The sequence below is a fragment of the Cryptotermes secundus genome, unplaced genomic scaffold (assembly GCF_002891405.2).
Source record: "Cryptotermes secundus unplaced genomic scaffold, Csec_1.0 scaffold5, whole genome shotgun sequence".
Taxonomy (NCBI): Eukaryota; Metazoa; Arthropoda; class Insecta; order Blattodea; family Kalotermitidae; genus Cryptotermes; species Cryptotermes secundus.
The window spans coordinates 170,135-194,769 of NW_019724742.1; the positions used below are offsets into that span (position 1 = coordinate 170,135).

Below are 24,635 nucleotides of genomic sequence, written 5' to 3' on the forward strand. Positions count from 1 at the left end.
CAAGGAATTTTGTATCAAGTACTTTACAGATTAATTTGTTGGCATAACTGATGTCCAGATCAATTTGGTGGTTGTTTTTAGTTGTGAATGATATGTAATGGGTTTTATCAAAATTTAATGAGAGTAAATTGGCTTCGAACCATCTGTTTAAGGCTTCAAATACAATATTTATGTCATTTTTAAAGTTGTCAAATTTAGAGTTCTTAAATATTATACTAGTGTCATCTGCATATAGAATTGGTTTAGATTTATTGTTGATGGTTTTAGATAGATCATTTATGTAGAGAAGAAAAAGTAAGGGACCTAAAATTGATCCTTGTGGAACACCGTGCTTTATAATTCCCCAGTTTGAAAATGCATTATGACTGGAGTTTTTATTATTTATTTCAACTCTTTGATACCTGTTTTTGAGGTATGATTTGATCCATTCATTAGCTTTGCCAGTTATTCCATAGAAATTTAATTTCGATAGTAAGATATCATGATTAACACAATCGAAAGCTTTTGCTAGATCACAGAAAATCCCTCCCACAATTAATCTGTCATTGAGAGCACTTAAAATATCGTTAGTTAGTTCATAGGTTGCTTTTTCTGTTGTTAGGTCTTTCCTAAATCCAAATTGCTCTTTGACTAATATGTTGTTAGAATTTAAGTGTTCAAGTAGTCTATTATACATAACTTTTTCAAAGACTTTTGAGAATGAAGTCAATATGGATATTGGTCTGTAATTAGAGATGCATTTTCTCTCTCCTTTTTTAAAAAGTGGTTTCATTACAGCGTATTTTAAGCGTTGAGGAAAAGTACCTGATGATAAAGATTTATTACATAGATGATTCAAGGGTGAACTGATGTAAACAGAGCTTGCTTTAAGTAATTTGGTAGAGATTTCATCATATCCATGTGAATTTTTGGGCTTAAGGGATTTAATAATGTTTTCAATTTCCTTCCTTGTTGAGAATTTGAGATTGATATTTGGAAATGAATTGTTAAAGGCACGAGACAGATAGTATATTGGATTATTATTATTATTATTATTATTATTATTATTATTATTATTATTATTATTATTGGAATATGTTTTCTCAGCTAATGAAAGGAAATATTCATTAAATGCACTTGCGATAGCTTGTGGATTGTTAGTGGACTTCCCTTCAATATTCAAACTTTGTACGTCTTCATTAACAGATTTCTTTCCTGATTCAACTTTCACAATATCCCAGGTGGTTTTAATTTTATTGTTTGATTTTAGAATTTGGCTGTTATAGTTATTCTGTTTGGCTTCTTTAATGACTTTTGACAAAATTTTACAGTATATTTTGTAGTGACTTTTTAGTCTTGGATCATTACTGTCCCTACTGGCCAAATATAGTTGTCTTTTGTGTTTACATGAAGTTTTTATTCCAATTGTTATCCAGGTGGATTTGTTTTTATTTTCATTTTTGACTATTTTTAAGGGAAAGCTTGAATAAAAGATCCTCAAGTATGTGTTCAGAAAGCAATTAAATTTAGAATCAATATTATTGCTGTCAAATACATTGTCCCATGATTCATTACTTAATTTTGTGACAAAATCTGCCATCGTATGCTTGTTGATTTTCCTTACTGTTTTATATTGTTGATTACTGGGCTGAAAGTCAATATTATTTATTTCTATGAGTTGAGCATCATGATCGGATAAGCCATTTATAAAGGGTCCTACAGTATAATCTCTTAATTTTGAGTTATCAATGAATATATTATCTATCGCTGAACTAGAATTATTTTGAACTCTTGTGGGAAAGTTAACAGTACTGGAGAGATTGTAAGATGATAACAAAGAGTCTAAATTTAGTTTCCTATTACTGTCGATGAGATAGTTTATATTTATATCACCACAAATTATAAATTCAACTTTTGAACCATGCAGTACATTTAGGATGGTTTCTAATCTATTATTGCCATTAAAGTGTAATGGCTGAGCAGAAGCACAAATGAGCTCAACATAACGGTGAAATTAGAGGGAGCTGTTGCAATTGATGAACAGATGTTACTAATAAAGAGTTCTGTCTCATGGAACAAAACATCGTGCAGTCTGTACACGGCTGTGCTTGCTGCCTGCTTCGTGCTAGTTTCATGTTTGGCTTGTTCTATCAATCTCACTCACTACCTCCCTGGAGCTGAGTGCTGTTTGCGTGGCCACCAGTCCATCAGCTACTCAAGAATTTTCCAGAATTTTATGGAACCCAAAGGTTCATTACTGTGTTCAGAAGAGCCCGCTGCTGGTCACAATCCTGTGTCAGATGAATACATTCCATGTCAGCCCATCTCCATAAGATCCATTTTAATATTAATCTCCCACCTACATCATGGTCACTCCCGTGGTCCCTGTCCTGGCTTTCCCACAGAAATCTTACAAATATTCCACTTGCCCTATCCATCTCATCCTCCATTACTTGGTCATTATAATTCTATTTTGCAAAGAGTACAAGTTATGAAGCTCCTCATTTGGTCCAAACATTCTCCTCACCTTCCTATTCTGAAGTACCCTCAGTCCACGTTTCTTCTTTAACACATTAATGAACCTCTGGATTCCATAAAATGCTGGGAGTCTTGTGTGTAAATGAATAACTGTTAGCTTCTCAAGAGTGACTCAGCTCCATGGAGTTAGTTATTTAAGTTTCAGTTATATTATTCCATTCAATATTAAACTTGTAAAAATGAGTATACGTCATATTCATAAGATTCATCATAATTCTGAAATTATTTTATTGTTTTTTATATATTAATAAATTTTGTATATATCTGGTTAAGAAGAGTTCATTTTAGATTCATCAGTTTTATTATATTATTGCAATTAATAACACATGGAAACCTCAGTATTATTGTCTGCAGTACATAATTTATAGGAGTTAAATGTAACTGAAAAAAAACATGCCATATGTCGCGTTCAGATCTGAGATGTGAACAAGATTATATTGTTTAGTACAGATATCCCTAATGAAAACAAACTTTTCATTCAAGTTTACCCAACTTCAATTTCGTTTAAGCGCTAATGAATATGTGGACATGTCTTCTATATATATAGTATGGTCCGCAGTGCTAGTTCATTTCAGTAGGGGTGTTTCAGATTGCTGTGAATGAAATGCGCAGTGATCAGGAGCCGCGCCATAGCTCAAGCGGCTAGTCGCTGGCTTCCCACCGCGGCGGCCTGGGTTCGAGCCCGGGTCTGGTCAAGTTAGATTTGTGGTGGACAAAGTGGCGCTGGGGCAGGTTTTTTCCGAGTACTTAGGTTTCCCCTGCCAATCTTCATTCCACCAAATTCTCCATCGTCATGATCACCCTGGGCAGGCTACAATAGTCCAATCAGTGGCCGCCGTGCCGAGTGGACACAGTTGGACCCCACCCCCCATTAAGCGAAGCAAATTCTCCTGATAGATGAGTGAAGTGATATTACTTAGACGCATTTCTAAGAATAAAAACTGCTGCATGTGGCAAAGTTATTCATTGTTCTATGAATCTTGGATTCGGGAGGCCTATTGGCCGTACTGCCTGTATGTTAATGTATAGTACCTAGTCATTTCACTGATTGAGCAGTAGTGGCTGTGGCCTAAATGTAGGTAGTCTGAACGCTGAAAGCAGATGGCAGTACAATGAAGTTGTTACCGGTTGTGATGGAACGAAGCCAACGTCGCCAGCGGTCGCCAGGCATTAAAATTGAGTCGCACACAGCTGTTTGGAAGAGCATGTTGCACGGTAGATGTGAAAGACGAATCTTTCTTGACACATGATCAATGCCATGTGTAATGTTCGTGAAGTTACAAGGGATTGTGTTGCAAAGCCGATATATTTTCATCGGAAATTAGTATTATATAATTATAATCAGGTCAACGTTATTACCACATGTAAATATTCATAATGGGAAAAGCAAAAAAAGGACGAAAGGGCAACAAAGAGGACGACGTGTAAGTAGCTAAACATACAATCTGGATATGTGTTCGCATGATCTTGTTATACGTGATGGTTAAAAGTGATATTTATATACTCGAATAAATATAGCATTAAGAATTTAGATTTCCAGATGAACTTCATAGTATGTTCTTGGTTAAATCTTCTTTCAGAGAGGATGAAATTAGTGTGGGTGTTCAGTCTGGTGTTGATGAGAGCCTTCCAAGCAAGGGGAAAGACAAAAAATTGAAGTCAAAGTAAGTATTTGACAAAGTGAAATAAGAAATTGCAACGGGACCATTAATATTTATGCAGTGGCACAAATATTGCAAGATTGTGTTGTTAGTAAACAGTCTTCATGTGGATTTTAAGATTTCACTGTAGTAATGGCAAACTTAATTCACATTAATTACTTGAATCAGAATTGTACACAGTATCTACATTATTTTCATGCCTTCTGCTAGAGTTGTGAAGTATCATCATCATCGTCAATGAATGTCAGTGAACTGTTGCAACATGACCTGGGTAGCTGTTATGTGCAGTAGTCATTTCTTTTATTGGCTGTAATTATGCATTGAGTTGGCTATGGTTATTCTGTTTTCTTGTAACTCAAAAACCTTTACTGAAACAAATGAATCTTGTATGTTAATGAATTTGGTTTTATGAAGTTTGCATGCAGAATGAAATTAATATCTGTTGTTTCACTATTAGTGAAGAATTGTATGTTTTGAGTGCAAAATGGTACTGATAAATGTGCTGTTAGGATTTTATAATTTCTTGCAAAAATACAAGTACTAAATGGTGAAATTCATTTTGCTGGCTACAGTAGGGACTGCAAAGGAACTCTGTAGCAGTCTTGAAAGTGCAGTTGATGTGTTTTATGTATTTTGCAGCCCTTTTTATTGTAGGGTTAAGCTATTTCATCTAGAGAAGACTTATTCATTCATTCATTCATTTATTGTATATTCCATAAATCCATATACATAGATTAGAACCAGTCACATAATTAATATAGTACAATACAAATATAAATATATATGTACAGTTTATAATCATTAAAATAGATAAAAAAACAAACATGTGTTAAATTTATATAAAAAAAACAAGTCTTACATCACTATACATAAAATTATGCAATATTAAAATTGTTTATGTATCCATATACACAGTTTTTTATGCTACCCTAGTTGCTGTTTGAGCTTTGTCTCTCCTGTGTTAGTGATCTTGCATATATATATATATATACAAGAAAGTGTGATGTTTGAAACCACAGAAAGAATTCCATAACCATATCTTTCTTTACAGTAAACTTTCCAGTATCAAGGAGGAATAGGCCTTAATGTGGACCATCTATATCCCCAAGCCATTATCATTGCATATGATTTTGGCCCATTCATTAAAAGTGTTTCATACAGTATGCTTCAAAGCTTAAGTTAAAACAGTAGTATTCCATTTGTATTATTTATAAAAGTTTCATCCTATGTGGAGTGGAGCATGAGTTGTTTGTTCAGTTTTTGAAGAAGCTGCTTTGAGGAATCTATAGGAAAGGCCAAGGTTTGAACTAGATTATAGCATTTTTTGATTTGTGTTTATTTTGAAATAGATTAGCTATATGTTGAACTATTTATAAATAGTGTACTTATAGTTGTATATTAATAGACTAAACTTGATAGAATAAGATTATGCTGCTCTTGTCTACATGAAATGTTTTCGGCAAAGCTTGCTTATAGAAAGCAGACTTTGTCAAAGCTAATATGTTTTGACTATTTAAATGTTTTGTTAAGTCAGCTTTGACATGTGCATCTTTCCGTATGAACAGAATAATGTATTTCAGTTTTTATTTGCATTTTTGAAAAGATTTTATGTTATTGCCATGGCTGACTTTGTATTTGCAGAAATAAAGATGATAGCAGTTCTAAAGGAGACATAATAGAAGAAGTTGAAGATGAAGCATCAATAATGAAGAAAAGAGGAAAGAAGGAGAAGAAAAAGAGAAAAGATCTTGATAATACTGAAGACTTAGCCAAAGACATCAACAATGTGACAGTAGAACAAGAGAGAAAAGATAAGCAGCAAAATAAGGTGAGGTGTGTGTGTATGCAGATCCTAGTGATTATCTTTTGACCTTTGAAGCCCTCCATTTAATATATTTAGTTCTGTTTCGTTTAACAGTGTAACGTTGATTCATGAGTGTCTAGTTTGTTGATGAGGATGTTCAGCTTGAAATGTTTCGGTATTAATATCCTGTGAATGCCTTTTAAGTGTCATGAATGAAGGATATTAACCCTTCAGCGTGGTTGCCGTACACAGTACGCTGGTATTTAAGTGGTCCTACCTGCAGTTTGCCGTACACCGTACGCCAAGCTGTAAGCTTAATTTTGAAGGCCCATAAATATGGAACGAACCACACCAGCATGATGACGATTGCACTGGGCTGTTGTGAAAAGAATACGCTCTCTGTTCGTGTAAACATAACATTCAATTTCCTGCAGCTCTGCCAGTCAGTCTAAATAGAACGCTGACCTCACAGTTACGATGGCCGAGTGACTGTGATATCAACATACCACAAAGGTGATATGCGTGTGGTTGTGAATAAAGCAAACAAACAAGAAACAAAGCCCTTGGTTGTTTGTGATTACAACAGAAACATGCTAGGAGTGGATCTGACGGATCAAATGCTACAGCCGTACTTGCTTGAATGAAAGAAGAGTACTAAGTGGTATCAGAAGTTATTCAAGAGGCTACTCAATGTAGCAATACATAACGCAATGGTCATATATCGGTGTCTCCCGAATAACAAAAACATGGACACACTAAAGTTCAGACTTTCACTAGCACAAGGCCTCGTGGAAAAATATGGTTCTGGTTTTCCTCATCCTGTATATGGCCATCCGTCAGTTGAGCCGCCACCTAAAAGACTCACAGAACGACATTTCCTGGAGCGTATTCCAGCCAAAGGGAAAAAGCAAAGCCTCAAAAAAGATGTGTTGTGTGCGCAAAACATGGTAAAAGGAAAGAATTTATTTTTGGTGTAGTGAATGTGAGGCAGGGTTGTGTTTAGATGGATGTTTCAAGAAATGCAATACGAAACTCAATTTCTAATCCACTTGCTTCCATCGCTCAGATACAGGGCGCTCATATTATAAGGTAAGATTATAAAACCATCTTTTAAGATGATTTTAGTGAAAAATTCATAATTATACCTCATATAGTTCAAAAGTTATGATACATAATATAATTTATAGAAAAATTTAAGTCGGCAATTAAAAAATACTACTGCAGGAGGCCCCACAACAGCAATATTTAACACTTTGTGGACCGTGCACCCTTTAAAAGGTTTTTCGCTTTTAAACATGGCAGACTGTTTGCGTGTTAACAGGTTTTTAGAACACAATAAGTTGCAACACATTATACATCGCTCTGGCGCCACCTACATTGCATGCAACCGCCTGCAGATGCGTGATAAGACTCTGGAATGTTTAGTTAGCAGTCAGTAACGTGACCTCGCTGTTTACTTAACCGACTATAAAGGAAAATGCTTTGCCTTCTTCAAGCTGTGTGTATCAGCCAGTATCTAGTGGGGAGAATGGATCAAGGACAAATTCTCCTCCGATGACCTAGCTGACCTGCCTTGTGAGACACGTAGTAATGGATTAATTGTCATTCATACATCGACAGTGATGGGGAACAACAAAGAATTGTGGCCACAGACAGTAAAAGTGACAGTAGCTCCGACGATAATGCGGGTAATAACATTGCTAGGACAGAAAAATGTAAAAAAAAATCTAAACCCTGATTCAAAATTGAAATACAAAGCATTTCTGATGAATGTGGCAAAGGCCTGGGCTACAGTCCAGATGGTGGTGGCAGAACCAGGGTCACACAAAGACTTAGTACGACCAGGCCCATCAACTCCCACCCCACGAAGGCCGCATGTGGACCCCCCAGGGCGACTCTTGAGTGATATGTGGAAAAATACCCTCGTGAAAATTGTGAAGAGTGAACATTCCTAGGGGAAGAATACTTCTAGGCAATGCCGTGTTTGCACAGTTCACAAAAAAAGGAGTATGTCTACATTTGCAAGTTCTGTGTAATGCCACTTCACGAAGTGGAAAGTTTCCAGAAATATCACACCCTCAAGCATTTCTAGGAGCATTGGTAAGTGTTCTCCAAAAATTATAGTTCAAAAAATTTATTAGGAGATTTTATATTAATTTTTAAAGTGAACAGTGCACAAGTTAGGGTAGTATGTTTAAAAATGCCAGTCCCCAGGGTGATTTAAATATTTAAATCACCGGTCCGCAAAGTGTTAAATGCCCGCGCTGAAGGGTTAATTAATTAAGCACCATACCATGAAGATGTATGGAGGAGGAGAAGGTATAGTTCCACCATTCTTTACCTTGGCACTAGATGGAGGTGAGTGGTCAGCTTCAGCACCCCAGCTACTTTACCCCTGGGGAAAGAGCCCCTGATACACAGTGGATAGAATGCTGGCTAAGCCCTAAAGCTGGTCTTTTCCAAAGTATTTGTGATCAGAGGACCCAGGAAGAATGAGGTCACTAATCAGAGGATTAAAATTGAAGCCTGGTATACCAAATGTTTACAGTTTTAAAAAAGATATTCATATCTGTTCAGGTTGTCATAATTGACAAGAATCAAGCCATGAAGGCTAGTAGTGGGACCAATAGAATGCTGTACCTTGATATTGCTGCCCAAACCATCAGAGAATCTCCCCCCACATTGCACTGTTGGAACCAGGCATTCCGGATTCCAGGCTTCCTTGCATGTTCTTCAAATGTAAACTCTTCCTAATATAGGGAACAGCATGAAGGATGACCCATCTGACCATATCATGCGTGCATTTCCAGTCGTCTGATGTCCAGGTTTATGGTCATGACACCATCATTTACGCATCTGAGCATCACTTTCAGTAATCAGAGGTTTAGCATTTGCAGCTCTTCTGTGGATGTTTTATTTGTGAAGCTCACATCAGACAGTTTTTGTGGGAAGAGTGTCTTCAAGATGAATATTCACTTCTGTTGTCACCTGTGCTGCAGTGGTTGTGTGATATTTTGAAACCATTCTTCTCGATGTACTATGCTCTATGGCTGTACTGAAGACAAAAGACGGTCCAACACCATATTAATAAAGAAATGTTTACAATATCTGTAGTGTTTCCATTATTTTGTTCAACCCCTGTATGTATGTTTACTTACCTTATGTTGGTTTTTAGAGTATGTGTTGCACTTTATATGTGGATATTGCTGTGCATGTTTTTAGGTTTTTGTTTTCTCTGGTAGGTTGATCTGAAATATGAAGCATTCATTAGTATGTATTGATATGTGTACTGTAGAAGAATGGAGAATAACCTATCATATAGCATATACCGGAAGTCAGCAGCAGTAGATACAATACTACACAACACATCGTGCTGCCCTATAGAAAAGAAAGGCAAAGCTATCCCTGTAACAGGCCGTGAAGGCCCATGGGGTTGTGAGAGGTTGAGGCTCCAATATCTTCTAGATAATCGGCTCACAGATGGCAGTAAGGTTGTCAGCCTTATGCACCGGCCGCCCTTTACCCCCCAGGAAGATCCCTGGTACTCATTTCTGTTAGAGGCTGAGTCAACCCCAGGGCCACAGTGCAGCTGGAAGGATTAGGTCAATTGAAAAAATCCAATGACCTCATCAGGATTAGATACCGCGACCTTCCAGCTTGTAGCATAGTGACTCAATCTTCTACGCTACCACATGCTCCCTGTGCTGCCCTATGCAACATAAAATGTCAGTCATCTGCATCCAAGTCAGCATATACACTGTGGAAGAGAACAACAGGAACACTGAAGAGAATACAATAAAATACATATTGCAACATCAGTACCAAATAAACGAATCCCTAAAACAAAAATTAAGCAAGGTAACACAACAAGCTGAAGTAGCAATAAAGAAAATGACCAAAGACAAAACAAATGGGCCAAATTCACATATTTTGGACACCAAAGCAAAAAAGATACCAACATCAGAATAGCATATAAAACTAACATCATACAAAAAAGTGTTTAACCGAAAATAAAACAAACAAAAAATATGATAATAGTTTTATATATATATATAGGCTGAAATATATAGATTGTCTATTGTAATACATAAAGGGCATATTGTGTGTAAGGCTGACAGCCTTACTGCCATGTGTGAGTCGATTGTCTAGAGAAAATGTGGACCCTGTGGTCCTTCACAGCCTGAGCAGGGATAGCTTTACCTTTTATAAACTAACATATATATATATAGTAAACCATCTAAATTACTGAACAGTGAGTGTGTGGTGTGGTAGGTATGTTGCCTAGTGATGTAAGTATCAGTGATTCTCAGTTTGTTGGTGAAACCAGGTGAACAATTGTAATTAGACACTTAAATTTTATGTATACAGGTTTCAGATACTTTTTCTTAAAGCTACCAAATTGATGATGATTTTTTTTTTTATTCGCTAGTGGGGGTTGAGTCCAGCTGGGTCCACTCGGCACGGCGGCCACTGATTGGCCTATGGTACCTACCCAGGGTGATTATGATGATGGAGAATTTGGTGGAATGAAGATTGGCAAGGGAAACCGAAGTACTCGGAGAAAAACCCTCCCCAGCGCCACTTTGTCCACCACAAATCCCACTTGACCAGACCCGGGATCGAACCCAGGCCACCACTGCGGGAACCCAGCGACTAACCACTTGAGCTATGGCGCGGCCAAATTGATGGTTAATATCTTTGAGTTTATGTTTAGAAAGAAACTGAAACCAGCCTTTGCAAACTTCTAGCTCACTTACCCTATTTGTTGTTTGAAGCTAAACATGTGCATTTCTATGCATTTGAATTCAGAGTTGAGCTGTATTCATGTTCTTGCCTCTGTTTTAGATAGCAACACAGAAATTTACTGCAGAATCAAGTGATGAAGACCTAAGCAATACTTGCAAGCCACCGAACAAGAAGAAAACAGGATTTAATGCACTTGCTGTTGAGAGTGATAGTGATGTGGAAGAAGACAGATCTCAGCCAATTAAGGGTGCAAAATCACATTTGTCTGGTAAGGTGAAAGGGGGCTTTGCTCTTCTTGAAGTGGAAAGTGGAGATTCAGATTCAACAATGGAGGACAGGAGTAGAGATTCAGAACGAGAAGAGAACACAAGAAATGTTAACAAGAAAAGAAACACTAAAGTAGCCCAGTCAGTAGATTTAGATGATAATATTAATAAGAGGGAGGAGAAAGGTGGAAAGAAGGGAAAGAAACAAAGGAAAAAACAGCAGAATGATGATGATGAAGAGGACATTGAAAAGGTGTTAGCTGAATTGGAGATGGAATATTCCGGTATTAAGAAGAGTGTGGTACAGGAAGAGCTGCAAAATGATGGGGACATCTCTGAGGAAAGTAGGAAAAAAGATAAGAAAAAGAAAAAGAAGGGGGATACAGAAAAGAGTGAATCATTGGCAGAGGAGAGTCAGGAAAAACCTAAAGAAATTGTTGGTGGTGAAGAGATTGAAGGAACAGTGAAGACTGCTGCACAAAAGAAGAAGGAAAAGAAGGAAAAGGAAAAGCAGAAGAGACTGACACAAAAGAAACAGGTAATTACAACTTATCCTTTTTTTTTTTTTTTTTTGGTACTTGCTATAAATATTGCCATGAGGTTTTGAATTTGTGGTTAATAGTAAACTCCTAATTGTCTCGTATATATATGTACTTAAGGTCTTCTTGATGGAATGAGTGATTTTATGCTGGTTTTTCTTGACAAGCAGAATGACCGTTTCCTTAATGTAAACAACCCTTTGGGTCTCCATGGCCTGTTACAGTGGTAGCTTAAGTATACCAATAGAGTGCAGGGAAGTAGTCCAATTGTTGAGAACTCCCATTGGCTGTAGTGTTTCAATTCAAGATAAAGAATTAGTAGATAAGAAGTGTCAGTGTCTAGAACTGGCCCATAATGTAGAGTACGACATTTGTGCAAGGTAGCCTGTTCATTTTTATTATCATCATGAATTGTAGTGCACAGCAAATACGGGGCAGGATTTTTGGTTGTAAAGAATAGTTTGTAATAACTGGTTGGCTGCTAGTACAAGAGATTCTATGAGTATGGGAAATTTTCAGTTTCTCAGTTCATATAATAATGAAGACAGTGAGAGTGTTGCATTATTCTTTGTCATCTTTGTATCTTGGTGGTAATCAGTTCAAACAAAATTAGAAGTCTGTGGTTTACGATTGGCAGAAGGAAATAAGTGAAATCTCAGTTTTATGCTCATTAAGGGACCACCTAAAAGTAAAATCAAGGAAAGTATAAGATGAGGGCAATGTGATTGTAAAACAGAGAAAACTGTGATTTTCTGTACACCATAACTTTGGAAAATCATTTGAAATGTACATGTTCGAACACTGATATTGTACTTCTAAATGAAAACACGATTCTTGGTTTATTTTACAGTGCTTTATCAACTTCTGTGGTTATGTATCATCATAAGGTAAACTGGTGGTTATAACTGGTCTCCCCGCCCCCAGAAAACCACTTGCCTCAGGGGTGCACGCCCCACACTTTCGGAACCTGTGGCATGCACAGGAAGATCTGCCCCTCCCCTCATCAAAGAGGAGGCCCCACTTCTAAAACACATACATGTCTAGCACAGAACCAAAATCTTGGTCATAGATCTTGTTGAGACCTGAAGCCAAGAATGACTGCTGACGTGGGCTGGCAACCATTTTACCGACAGAGTTACTTGAGATCCGACAGTTTGAGTCATGAGTTAGGTGCAAGCTGTGAGGTGGTAGCTAGCCAGCAAGAATATAAGCCCAAGAGCAGGAGAATCTCCATTGTTTTGAGCTCCATAGCTGAGCAATTGAAGACTTAACAAGTAATTATTCTGTATTATTTCTGTTCTTTTAGGAGGCTGTGAAGAAAGTAGAGGGAAGTGAAACAAAAAAAGCAGAGACCAGAAGTCTGCTTTCAGTAGAGTCTGAAACAAATGCTGCCTTGAAAGTGATTGAAGATAAAGAACATGATATGTCAGCAGTTCCTGAATGTGGAAATGGTGGTAAGGCTTGATATCCTTTGCAAATCCTCGCATATGCAACAGCATGTGTGTGTGTCACCTCACCAAGCATTGCGGTATCATGTCAAAATATCACTTGATTTCTAAGCAGGCTATAGCAGCTGTGGCAAAGGAATTACACTCAACTCTCGATTATCCGGGATAATGGTGGGGACGGAAATCACGATTAATCAAAAACCCGGTTAAGACAAATTTTATTAAAAGTAGTACTGTAATACTGTACCTTCATAATACTATAGGCCTACCTGTATTTAAATTTATTCAACCTCTTCTTTTATATCATCTCATGACCTATGTAATACTTTTTTTACATTACACAGAAGTATGAATTAGTTATTTAGTCAGTGTTCAACAACATCCAACACTTTTTATGAATTTTCACACTTAACACTTAAAAAAATGTAATATTGTCCTATGCTTTCTCGCGACATTTTCCTTTTTATGGATATCCATACGAGGCCTACGTAATATTAGCTTGTCACTTAATAAACTGTTCTCTTCACTCTCAAGATAGTCTAGTAAGGATTCCAAATGATTAAGAGCAGCACTGTCCACCTCTTCCTCATTCTCACTTTCTTCCCACTCTTCTGACTGCACCCCCACTCCTTAACATTTTGAAGCCCGGTTCACACGAGTTTCTGTTCAATACTTATCACAACACGCTTCCTTTTACACCCTGTCATTTTGCTAATGCACTTGAAGATCGATACGAAGAGACTAACTTGGGTGGTCTGTCTGTCCTTGTAACTTTCCACAAATCCTTGCATTCTTTCACCCCTACCCTACAACATTGTGTTAGCATAACGGGACCAAAAAATGCAGAGCTCGGTTCACACTAGTGCGAAAACAGTGTTACAACTCACCGTGTGAAACAAAAGTGAATGAATATTAAACAACATATAAGCCTCAAAAATGCCCCGGTTAAGCCGCAGACCGGTTTATCCACCCCCGGATAATCGAGAATTGAGTGTATGTCCATTGTCCAGCACAAACTTCTGTTTGCTTTCCTACATTGAGTATTTATGAACATCATCCCTAGCATCAAGTGTCATGGTTAAGTGGGGGGCACTCTTTTGTATTTTGGAGGTCCTGGGCTGATATCTCAACCTGTGGACTTCAGCTGCATTTTGATTGATTACCCTTGGTCCTCTGTGCAGATGACCACAATAGTAGCCAAACTAAACCACAAAACTTCTTTCCACATCCTTTCCAGTTCATCATCGTATCTTCTGATGCTATATATTCTGAACTATGAGGATATCATGAAAAGACCTACGGAATGTCAGTAGTTTGAAAGGATTACATAGCAGTCACATGATCAGGTCATCTACACTCTTTCAGGGTTTTATTAGCTTTGAGATACTATCATTTGTATGAGTCACAAGGAAGCCTAAACCAAAGGATTATAGTCTTGATACTGACATCATCATCTGATTTTTTCTTTCTTTCCTTATCAGTGGTTCTACAGCCCTTTGGACCTTGGCAGTTTTTCAGTTTCTTAATCCTATACATAGTTAGTAAGACTCCTTGGATGAAGGATCAGCCTGTCTGAAGGCCGCTATCTACACACAGAAAAACACAAACACAATAAATGCACATAGACATCCTTACCTCAAGTGGGATTCAAACCCACGACCCCAGTGTTTGAGTGAGCAAAGACAGTTCATTCATTGTTAAATAACCTGCATTAAAAAAGATAAGAAGTCTAAACAAATTCCATAATAAAATTCTTTGCATGATTTTTAGTTGGGAGGCAGGATAGTTTTGAGCACAAGTCTATGTAGCAATACAGTTTCCAAAATGTGTTAATCATTTTCAAGAACATGCACAAAATTGAAGTTACTTTGTAAGTCACAAATTTTGGTAGGTGTTCTGTAACATATTGTAATGACAGTTCCATCCACTGCTTTGTAAGTAATGTTTAATGTCACTGGAAAATTGGAAGCATTTTTTTAGGTCTTGTTTAGGGAATTCTTCCTGTGTTTTGGTTATTAAGAAGACGGGAAGTAACTGAGCACCCTTGTGAAATCTTTAATACTTGATTGAGCATAAATGCAGCAGTCAAAGATCATTTTAATTCCTGCATATTAAGAATTGCTTGTAATAGGTAGTATTACAGTTGGTTTTTAAATAATGAACAACTTTGTGCTGTCTTGTGTTTAGCTGATGACGATGATGATAAGAAAAAGAAGAAAAAGAAAAAAAAGGGGGAGGATGAAGATAAAGGAAGGGGTCCAGGAAAGAAGACAATTGCAGCCATGCAAGAAGCACTTAAGAGACTGCGTGAGGAGGAAGAGAGATTAGACCGTGAACGGATGGAAAGAATTAAGAAGGAGGAGGAGGCAGAGAGAGCTCGAGAAGAACAGGTACTGTATCATGAATATATAATAATACATGTACATTGTAAGCATGTAAAACAGTTTTTGGCCTTAGTGATAATGTTGAACCTCCAGTTTCTGTTACCAACAAGTTAAAAGTAATTGATGGTGCTTATCATGTGACTTTGTGTTCATATTAATAATATGAGATTTGTTCAGAAAGTTCCTGGAGTTCTTCAGTAATAACTTTATTTCAGGACTTAAAACTTAGTCACACTTATCTCCTTCAAAACAATATCATTGCAGAGAAGTACGTCACTTCGGTCAACTCTTCCACTTCTGGAAGCACTGTGTAAAGGATGTAAGATTTGAGGTTTTCACAGCTGTGATTATGAAGAGTTGTATCGTGTGGTGTATAATGTCACATGTTTTTTGTATTGTCTGCAGAAGGTTTTACCAGTCCACTTTAATTTTGCTGTTATAGAAAAAAAACAGTCCAAACTCTCTTGACTGTGGTGCAGGACTTCGTGAACGCTATTCATTTTTTTTCCTATCTTAATAAACATTTCCAAGCACCAAACTCTTTGTTGTTTTCACTCCACAATAAGCACTTCAGTTACTCAGAGTATCCCATACATTAATTGGTAAGGAAACAGAGTAGACATGCCTATGATAGTCACTCTTGATGTAAAGCTAACAATAATGATGACCCTTGTACTATTTAACATATATGCTAATGAATCAAAAACAGACGGTTCTTTTAAAGAAAGGTAATTGACGACATTAACAGAACTGTCAGTTTATATGAAAACAAGATAAAATGAGGTCCTGGGGGTCAAACTGACTGGACAGATGCAACACAGCTGTAAAGTAGGACTGTACCATTGAAAATAAGAAATATGAGTACCCAATAATATAGACACTGTTCTCCTGTATCTTTTTTAAAATATTGTTCTACTATGGGTATTTTGACTTTCAGCGTCTGTTGGAGATAGAACGAAAAGAAAAGAAGAAACTGAAAGAAAAAGAAAGAAAAGAAAGATTGAAAGCTGAAGGGAAACTCCTGACTGCAAAGCAGAAGGCTGACCGTGCCCGTGCTCAAGGAATGTTAGAAGCTCTTAAAGCTCAGGGACTCGAGATGCCTAATGCAGGAGAAAAGAAAGCTCCTAGACCAGGCACAAGAGTACGAATTAAAGCAAAGCAGCAGACCAGTACTGAACAGCGTAAGTCTTATTTTATTATAGGGTTACCACTAAAGAATCTGTGAAGTTCATAGGTTGTGGGTTAAGAGCAGGTTAGTTGTACTGCACCTATTGAAGCAGAACATAAAAAAAGGGTGAAGGTGCCCTGTGCTAAATACCAAGCAATTAAGGTGAATGGGGTAGCGGAGATAGGGGTTCACACATTATCTTAACATTTCATGCTTCTTAATGATCATCTTCATGCTCCAACTTCTTTACCTATGAGGAATGGGCTCTTAATGTTCATTGGATGAGAGGCTGGATAGGCCTCTGTTGGTCTGAATGCAGTGATGAATAGGGAAGCGGTTGCCTCTGCCAGAAATTGAAGAGCACTTATCAGCCCACAGTTATTTAGTCCAGTAACTGAAGTATTCATCCTCTCTGTGAAATTAAAATATTGTTAAAGCAATGCACTAGATTGCAGTAGAGTTTTTGAATGCAATTCAGATTGTTATTCCCAGTCTTGAATTTTTGATTACTAGTAAATGGTTTAGTTATGTCTTTAAATTTTTAGTTTCTTTATCTACATTTTACTATCACATATGCAGTGACTATAGACGGGGTTTGGATTGGAATTTGGATTTATTGGACTGTTACAAACTGTAACTAAAATTAATTGTAACTGGTTGACTAATTTACACACTTTGTAATTTGCTGTGGTATGCACTAAGTCTTCTCAGTCAGCTGCATCTTCACCATTTGTAGCTTGGTAATGGCTCCCAACACCACCCTCTGCTTCTGTTGCTCAGCAGCTTCATCCCTCGTTGGCTGACAGTCCTCGCATATCTAACCCATGACGGTAACTTATGACCTGGCTGGCTTTCAACAGATGTAACATCACAGTACCAATAAAGCCCATTACAGGACATAAATTCTGTTCTTAATCTCTTTTTATTCTTTAATTAATTATATGAATATACTTTTTATTTTTATTTTTTAGTTTTTGTCGTTTCTTAAGAATTTGCTGCTTTGCATATATTGTGTGAAATGTTTAAGTTCCTAGAGCTGTGCCTATGAAGAAAGCTATCTCTTGGGATCGGACATTGTGTAGTCCAGTCCTGCAGGACTCTATGGCATCACATCTCGGAAGATAGTACCCTTCTGTGAATATCCAGTGTAAATTCTTCATTTCTAAAGTAGCAGTTGTCACGTAAATGTCTCATTAATTTTGATATTTGGTACTGTTTTCGCTTTATGTCTGATATCTGTGGTATGTTTTAACAGCGCAAAAACCTGAAGAGCAGAAAGTGGAGGTTCAAATTGTTGATTCTCCGGCATCAGAAAAGGAAGAAGTAGATGAAGTGAAAGACAGTTGGGATCAGGAGGAAGACGTGAAAGATACATGGGATGCTGAGTCCTCTGGTGAAGATGAGGAAGAAGGTAAGACTTAACTGCACTGATAATACCGTGACAACTCAACTTGGGAGCATCGTTAGCGTACAGGATAACTCAAAGAGATGCGAAACTGTTTCCATACACAGTTCAAATGCAGCAGGACCTTCATGTGGCTAATGAAACCAGGAAAGTTGACTTCTGTTATGACTTCAAGATGTCTTTGGAGTACAGTCAGTCAGTACCCCAAAATATGTGGTTTAGTTGTGATGCCCATTTTCATTTGAGTGGCTAAGTGTGCAAACAGGATATGTATGTGTGGACCAGTGAACACCAGCATTACATAATGGAAATACTGCTACACCTGGAAAAACTGTGGTTTGTTGTGTCAGCAAGTAGTGTTACTGTATTAACCTGCATAATTCTCACACATATTTTATGTATTTTTCCAGTTGAAAAATGGGATGCATGATTTATGAAAGGAACAGTTGTTATGAACTTTCAGTGGCAAATTGCATTACCCATTACTAAGAAAAGCACACAGTATTTTCATAACATTTCATATGTTGTCCTTGGAACTGCTGTCTGACTCTGTTTTGCATTCACATTTTCGTCTTCAATCCACAACATGCCCTCACTTCCACCAAGAGCTTCATAATCACAGTTTCTTAAAAGCTGTTCATAATTATTTTGGTGTGCAGCGTGTTCCATTCTAATACTAGCCAGTCACACATCATTTCAGTCCTTTTGCCATCCACTGTAAATCTCCCAAGACTACTCAACTCAGAGATACCAATTACAGCGATGTTTGCTATGTAGGTACGTAATTTTCTGCAATTAAACCTAGAGCTTCATTTTAGTGATACTTTATAAGATAAAGGTATGAGCCTTTGAGACCACATTTAGAAACTTTCATGTAGTAGAAACATGTACTTGCACAAATGTGCATTACTGAGGAACATATTTCTAATCTGGGTGAACCAGTCTTCAGGTGAAAGTATGTAAACAGCACTAGATTTTTTTTCCCCTGATATCTCCTCTCCATACACGAAGGAACCTGATGTTTTTCAAAACACTGGATCTGTTAGACACAGGGAAGATACATTTTTCATACAGTAGCATTACAAGTGATGTTCATTTGAATGTATGACATAAAAATTAGAATATACAAAAATATACTTTTGCCTGTGGTTCTGTATTGGTGTGAAACTTGGCCTCTGACATTAAGGGATGAACATAGTCTGAGGGTGTTTGAGAACAGGGTGTTGAGGAGAATATTTGGACCCAAGAGAGATGAAGTGACCAGAGGTTGGAGAAAACTGCACACTGAGGAGCTTCATAACTTGTACTCTTCTCCAAGTTTAATTAGAATGATCAAGTCAAGGAGGATGAGGTGAGCATGGCATGTAGCACAAATGGAGGAGACGAGGAATGTGTATAGAATATTGGTGGGGAAGCCAGAAGGAAAGAGACCACTGGGAAAACCAAGGTGTAGGTGGGTGGACAATATTAAAATTGATCTTAGAGGGATGGGATGGTATGGATTGGATTGATGTGGTTCAGGATAGGCACCAATGGAGGGCTCTTGTGAACACGGTAATGAACCTTTGGTTTCCATAAAATGCTGGGAAATTCCTGAGTAGCTGCAGAATTGGTGGCTCCTCCAGAAGGGCTCAGCTCTGTGAGTAAGTAAGTAAGTGAGCATTACAAGTGATGTAAATAATTAATAACAAATTAAATTGTTTAATATGTAGGATATGAAAGGCGATAAGTGAACCTTTACTTTGAAAATTGCATTTAGTTATCATTGTTTAAGGAACTTGTAGTTAGAAATGTGAATTATTGTTTTTTACTTGTCTCATTGACCATGGTCTAGTGGTCAGAACTCCAGGCTACAGATCCACAGGTCCTGAGTTCGATTCCCGGCGCTACCAGTTTTCCTGAGAAGCAGTGGGTCTGGAACGGAGTTCACTCAGCCTCGTGAGGATAATTGAGGAGCTCTTTCAAGGAAATAGCGGCTCTGGTCTAGAAAACTGAGATTAACGTCTGTGGGGATCCGTTGCACTGACCATGTGACACCCTCTGTCTGCAAAAGTTAGCACTAATTTCACCGACAAGTGGCAGTCATTCAGTCGGTATAGTTCACTTGTGGACTACAGGCCACAGAGTTTGTTTTTTACTTGTTTCATCTCTTAATCTTTCTTTTTCTGCATTTAAATAAATTGTTTTTTGTTTTCCAGATCATTCTGATAAATCCAAAGTAAATGTGAAGCTAGAAGTAACAAAACAAGAGGAAGAGGATGTGGAAGATGAAGAAGATGAAGATGAAGATGATGATGATGAAGAAGGGGGTGATGAATCAGAAACAGATGATGAATCTGATGAAAGTAGCAGTGAGGACGAAAATGATAGTGAAGATGAACACAAAACAGATGCAGAAAGGCGAAGAGAGAGAGCACTGGCTAGGATACAGGTGTGGTGTTTATCTAGTGATATTTCATTGAGAACTTGTAAAATTGATTGTAATATAACTCCCTTACCAAACCAGATATTGGGCACCGAATTATTGTTCACCTTCATGGCTGAGAGTTAACAAAATTGCAAGAGTTGTGGCTGCATCCTTTGAAATGTGTATACCAAGTACCATGGAAATCTGTATTTTGATTTGAAGTTTGTTAGAGGAGCAGCTGTACACACAGACATGATAATAAAACCACAACCTCATCTTTCTATGTAAAATGAAAGGCAAAATTCAGAATCCAGCTGTTCACTTAACACTTTAAATGTGATGACACTAAAATATATCTTGTTTCAAGGTTTAATTGACAGTATAGAGAATTCCTGCCTAGAATTTTCATGGATACAAGTACAAAATTTTCACAAGTAGATGACAGAATTTACACCAATGTTCAGAAAATTATTCTGGTACTCGTTTAGTTGCCAAAGGAATACCCTTCTGAGAATCTTGGGACATCTGCATACCAAAATTCTACAGATAACTGTTACAGTAACATTATATTTATATTTGTCTTTTTCTTTCATACATATGAAATAAGATACATTGCATTAATTTTTTAGATTTTAGAATCTCACAGTGTGAATATTTGGATCACTGACACCTTTTGTGGGTATATTGTTGTGTAGTCTTCTAAATCGATTTCAGTGTTTAAAGGAACCTGCTGCCTCTATCTCCAGGCTAGAAGACACAGCTAACAGATTCCTCCAATATGTTAGTGCCTACCTACCAAGTTGCAGAGGGTCACACACCAGGAGACTGTATCTTGCATTAATTTTTACCTTTAATTATTTTCCCATTTAACTGGCCTGTGTGTTTACAGACACGACGTGAAGAAGCAGAAAAGAACCGGTCACTTGATGTATTGCGAGCTGCTGTGGTGTGTGTTCTGGGTCATGTAGATACAGGTGAGAATCACTGAGTCAGTTCATCTTCATTTCTTCATGTAAAGTATTAGTTGTTCATAATTACCACATAGTTGTATAACTTATGCATTTATTCCATATATTTTTACATAAGTTATGTGATTAACACTTTGTTGAAGTAGGGCATTTAAAAGCAACCTTACTGTGTGGATGTAAGATATTTAAATATCTTCATCCAAAATATGCGAGTTCAACTGAAACTGCTGTAGAATTAAGAAAAAAATCCGAATTTTAAAGCAAGAAATTAACTGCATATTAAAAAAATTATGTAGATTTAGACTATACAGCACTGATATTTTGGTATTTTAATCCCCAGAAAGCAGTTATTTACGTAGCACGTCCACAAAGTAAGTTTCCCACTCATACCACAGTTAGCAAACCTTATATTGCGCGAAGCGACTGCGCGTACGTGATAGAGCAATGACGTAGCATGGCGCGTGCACAAATGGAATTTCCCGCATTCCCACAGTAGCATCATTGCAGCTGTTGAAGATGGAGGCTCTTATTCCAACTCCCACAGACTATGAAGTGCAGTCAGTGATAAAGTTTTTGAATGCACAGAGCATAGCGCTGATCGAAATTCATCATCAGCTGTGCCGGGTCTATGGACCTAACATCACGAGCAAGCAGATGGTGCGTCGCTGGTGCAGACAATTTTCAGCAGGTCGACAAAGTGTGCGTGATGAGAAGCACAGTGGGCGGCCATCCAACATTACAGACGACCTGGTGGAGCTTGTGCGGGAACGCATTATGCAGAATTGTCGCATCACAATTACAGAACTCAGCAGTCATGTCCCGCAGATTTCCCGCACCTTGTTGCACGAAATTGTCACAGAGCACCTGTTCAGGGAATTGTGCCCCAGGTGGGTGCCGAAGCAACTGACACCAGAACACAAAACAAAGCGCATGGAGTCAGCATTGACCTTTCTGCAGCGGTACCATGATGACTGTGATGAGTTTCTGGACTGGATCATCACAGGTGATGAAACGTGGATTGCACACATTACCCCAGAAACTAAGCAGCAGTCAGTGCATTGGCATCACAGTGGATCTCCCTGTAAGATGAAATTCAAGCAGATGTCGGCGCGGAAAGTGATGTGCACGGTATTCTGGGTATTCTCCACGTCGACTTCCTGACCAGCAGTGAGACAGTGAATGCTGAGCATTACTGTGAAACACTGCAGAAATTGTGATGGGCTATTCAGAACAAGCGGCGCGGGATGCTTAGTGCTGGTATTATCTTCCTGCACGATAACACTAGGCCGCGCATGGCTCGACGGACAGCAAGTCTCCTGCAGGAGTTCAGCTGGGAGGTGTTTAATCATCCAACCTACAGCCCGGACCTCGCTCCCAGTGATTTCCATCTTTTCCTGCACCTCAAGAAATTCCTGTCCAGTGAGCGTCAGCGTTTTGAGAATGACAGAGAGGCGGAGATGGTTGTCACACAGTGGTTCCAATCCCAGGCGGCATACTGCTATGACACAGATATTCAAAAGTTGGTCCCACGGTATGACAGATGTCTCAATTCCGGTGGCGATTATGTTGAAAAATAGCTGAACACTGGCTGTATCTGTTGCAATAAATATTTCCATGAAATTATGTTTTGTTTCTGTAAACGGCCCCAGGGAAACTTACTTTGTGGACAAGCCTCATATAAAAGTGTCAAATCGAAGAAGGGCATGAAAAATGAACACTGTATTCTGTATAGAATGTAATTTTGGTTTTAAATCTTGTACTTTTATTTAGTTTTGCAAGTGTTTGAAAGACAAGCAAGCCTTCTATAATGTAAGCAATTCATTGACTGAGATGTTCTGCTCAGGAAGGAAGAAGTTCTGAAAGTTATCCTTCAGGTGCGATAGGACAGGAAAGATTTTGTAAAGTTATGCAGGGCCTACATAATTTGCTTTTAGTGTTGTCTTCAGAATATAATCATTTCATTATTAGTTGGATCCTATTGCGACTGGCTATGGGCTGGACAACCGAAGGGCCAGAGTTTGAGCTGTAGTAGGGCAAGAAATTTTTCTTCTCCACATTGTCCATACTGATTCTGAGACCTGCCGAGCCTCCTATCCCATGGGTATCAGGGGCTTTCTCCCAGGTGGTGAAGTGGCCAAGGCATGAAGCTGGCCACTCATGTCCAACTTGTGTTGAGGTCAAGAAAACATGGATCTGTAAATCCACTTCCTCATAATCTTCATGGCATAGTGCTTAATTAATTAAGCACAGGGACAACTTTACCTTTTTCTCTTGTTCAAAGCAGGTTTTATTCTAACAGTTCACTTCAGAGTTCACAGTACTTTTTTGTCTTCATCATCATCATCATCATCATCGTCATCACTGGCACGACAGCCCTTTGTGAGCCCTGGCCTTCCTCAGGATTGCTTGCCATTCTTCTCTATTCGATGCTACATCTCTCCAGTTCTTACTTTTTCATCTTAGTAAAACATTTTCTTTTTTATATTCCTGTGAACACATTTCATAAGACTTGAAGCTTTGGTATTTAAAATGTACAAGGAATCACCTTGGTATTTCTGTCGGGAGGTACTGTGGAGGCCTGTGAGAATCAAAGGATCAAGGGTCAAATCAGATTTAATGTATGGAATATTTATTCTGCACATTCCTCGTAGTAATGTCTCATGTACATCTGTGTTTGTCAGGTAAAACAAAGATCTTAGACAAGTTGCGACGTACGAATGTTCAAGATGGTGAGGCTGGAGGCATTACACAACAGATAGGAGCAACGAATGTTCCAATTAGTGCAATCAAGGAGCAAACTAAATTTGTTAAAGGAGTAAGTACTCAGTACAAAACACGAAATGCAGAATGCTGTCAGAGATGGATTATAGTTACTGCATACTTTTTAACTCTCCCATGTAAGCATATTAGTTTGTTAGGTGCCTTTCTAAGTGAAATTTGAATGAAATGGTTCCTTGTATTTTTGAGAATACTGAATTTACAAAGCATTTTACCTTCATCAAATAGCTCCTTACTTGCTTACTTACTCATGGAGCTCAGCCCTTCTGGAGGAGCCGCCAATTCTGCAGCTCCTCAAGAATTTCCCAGCATTTTATGGAACCCAAAGGTTCATCACCGTATTCACAAGAGCCCTCCACTGGTCCCTATCCTGAGCCAGATCTATCCAGTACATACCATCCTATCTCTGTTTACTTACTTACTTACTCATGGAGCTGAGCCCTTCTGGAGGAGCCACCAATTCTGCAGCTACTCAAGAATTTCCCAGCATTTTCTGGAACCCAAAGGTTCATCACCGTGTTCACAAGAGCCATCCAGTGGTACC

General features: G+C 38.1%; 1 protein-coding gene across 2 annotated transcripts in view; it reads left to right on the forward strand.

Annotated features, from left to right (window-relative positions):
* Positions 1-3,682: 3,682 nt before the first annotated feature.
* LOC111862710 (eukaryotic translation initiation factor 5B) overlaps positions 3,683-24,635 on the forward strand; it is a 114,305-nt gene continuing 93,352 nt past the window's right edge. For both annotated transcript variants that reach the window (XM_023848331.2, XM_023848330.2), the window contains exons 1-11: positions 3,683-3,941; positions 4,098-4,181; positions 5,820-6,006; positions 10,828-11,532; positions 12,840-12,987; positions 15,169-15,371; positions 16,303-16,546; positions 17,789-17,944; positions 20,137-20,369; positions 21,235-21,319; positions 23,995-24,128. In XM_023848331.2, coding sequence (XP_023704099.1) covers positions 3,895-3,941; positions 4,098-4,181; positions 5,820-6,006; positions 10,828-11,532; positions 12,840-12,987; positions 15,169-15,371; positions 16,303-16,546; positions 17,789-17,944; positions 20,137-20,369; positions 21,235-21,319; positions 23,995-24,128 — 2,226 coding nt within the window. In that variant the 5' untranslated portion in view covers positions 3,683-3,894. The remainder of the gene's footprint in view (positions 3,942-4,097; positions 4,182-5,819; positions 6,007-10,827; positions 11,533-12,839; positions 12,988-15,168; positions 15,372-16,302; positions 16,547-17,788; positions 17,945-20,136; positions 20,370-21,234; positions 21,320-23,994; positions 24,129-24,635) is intronic.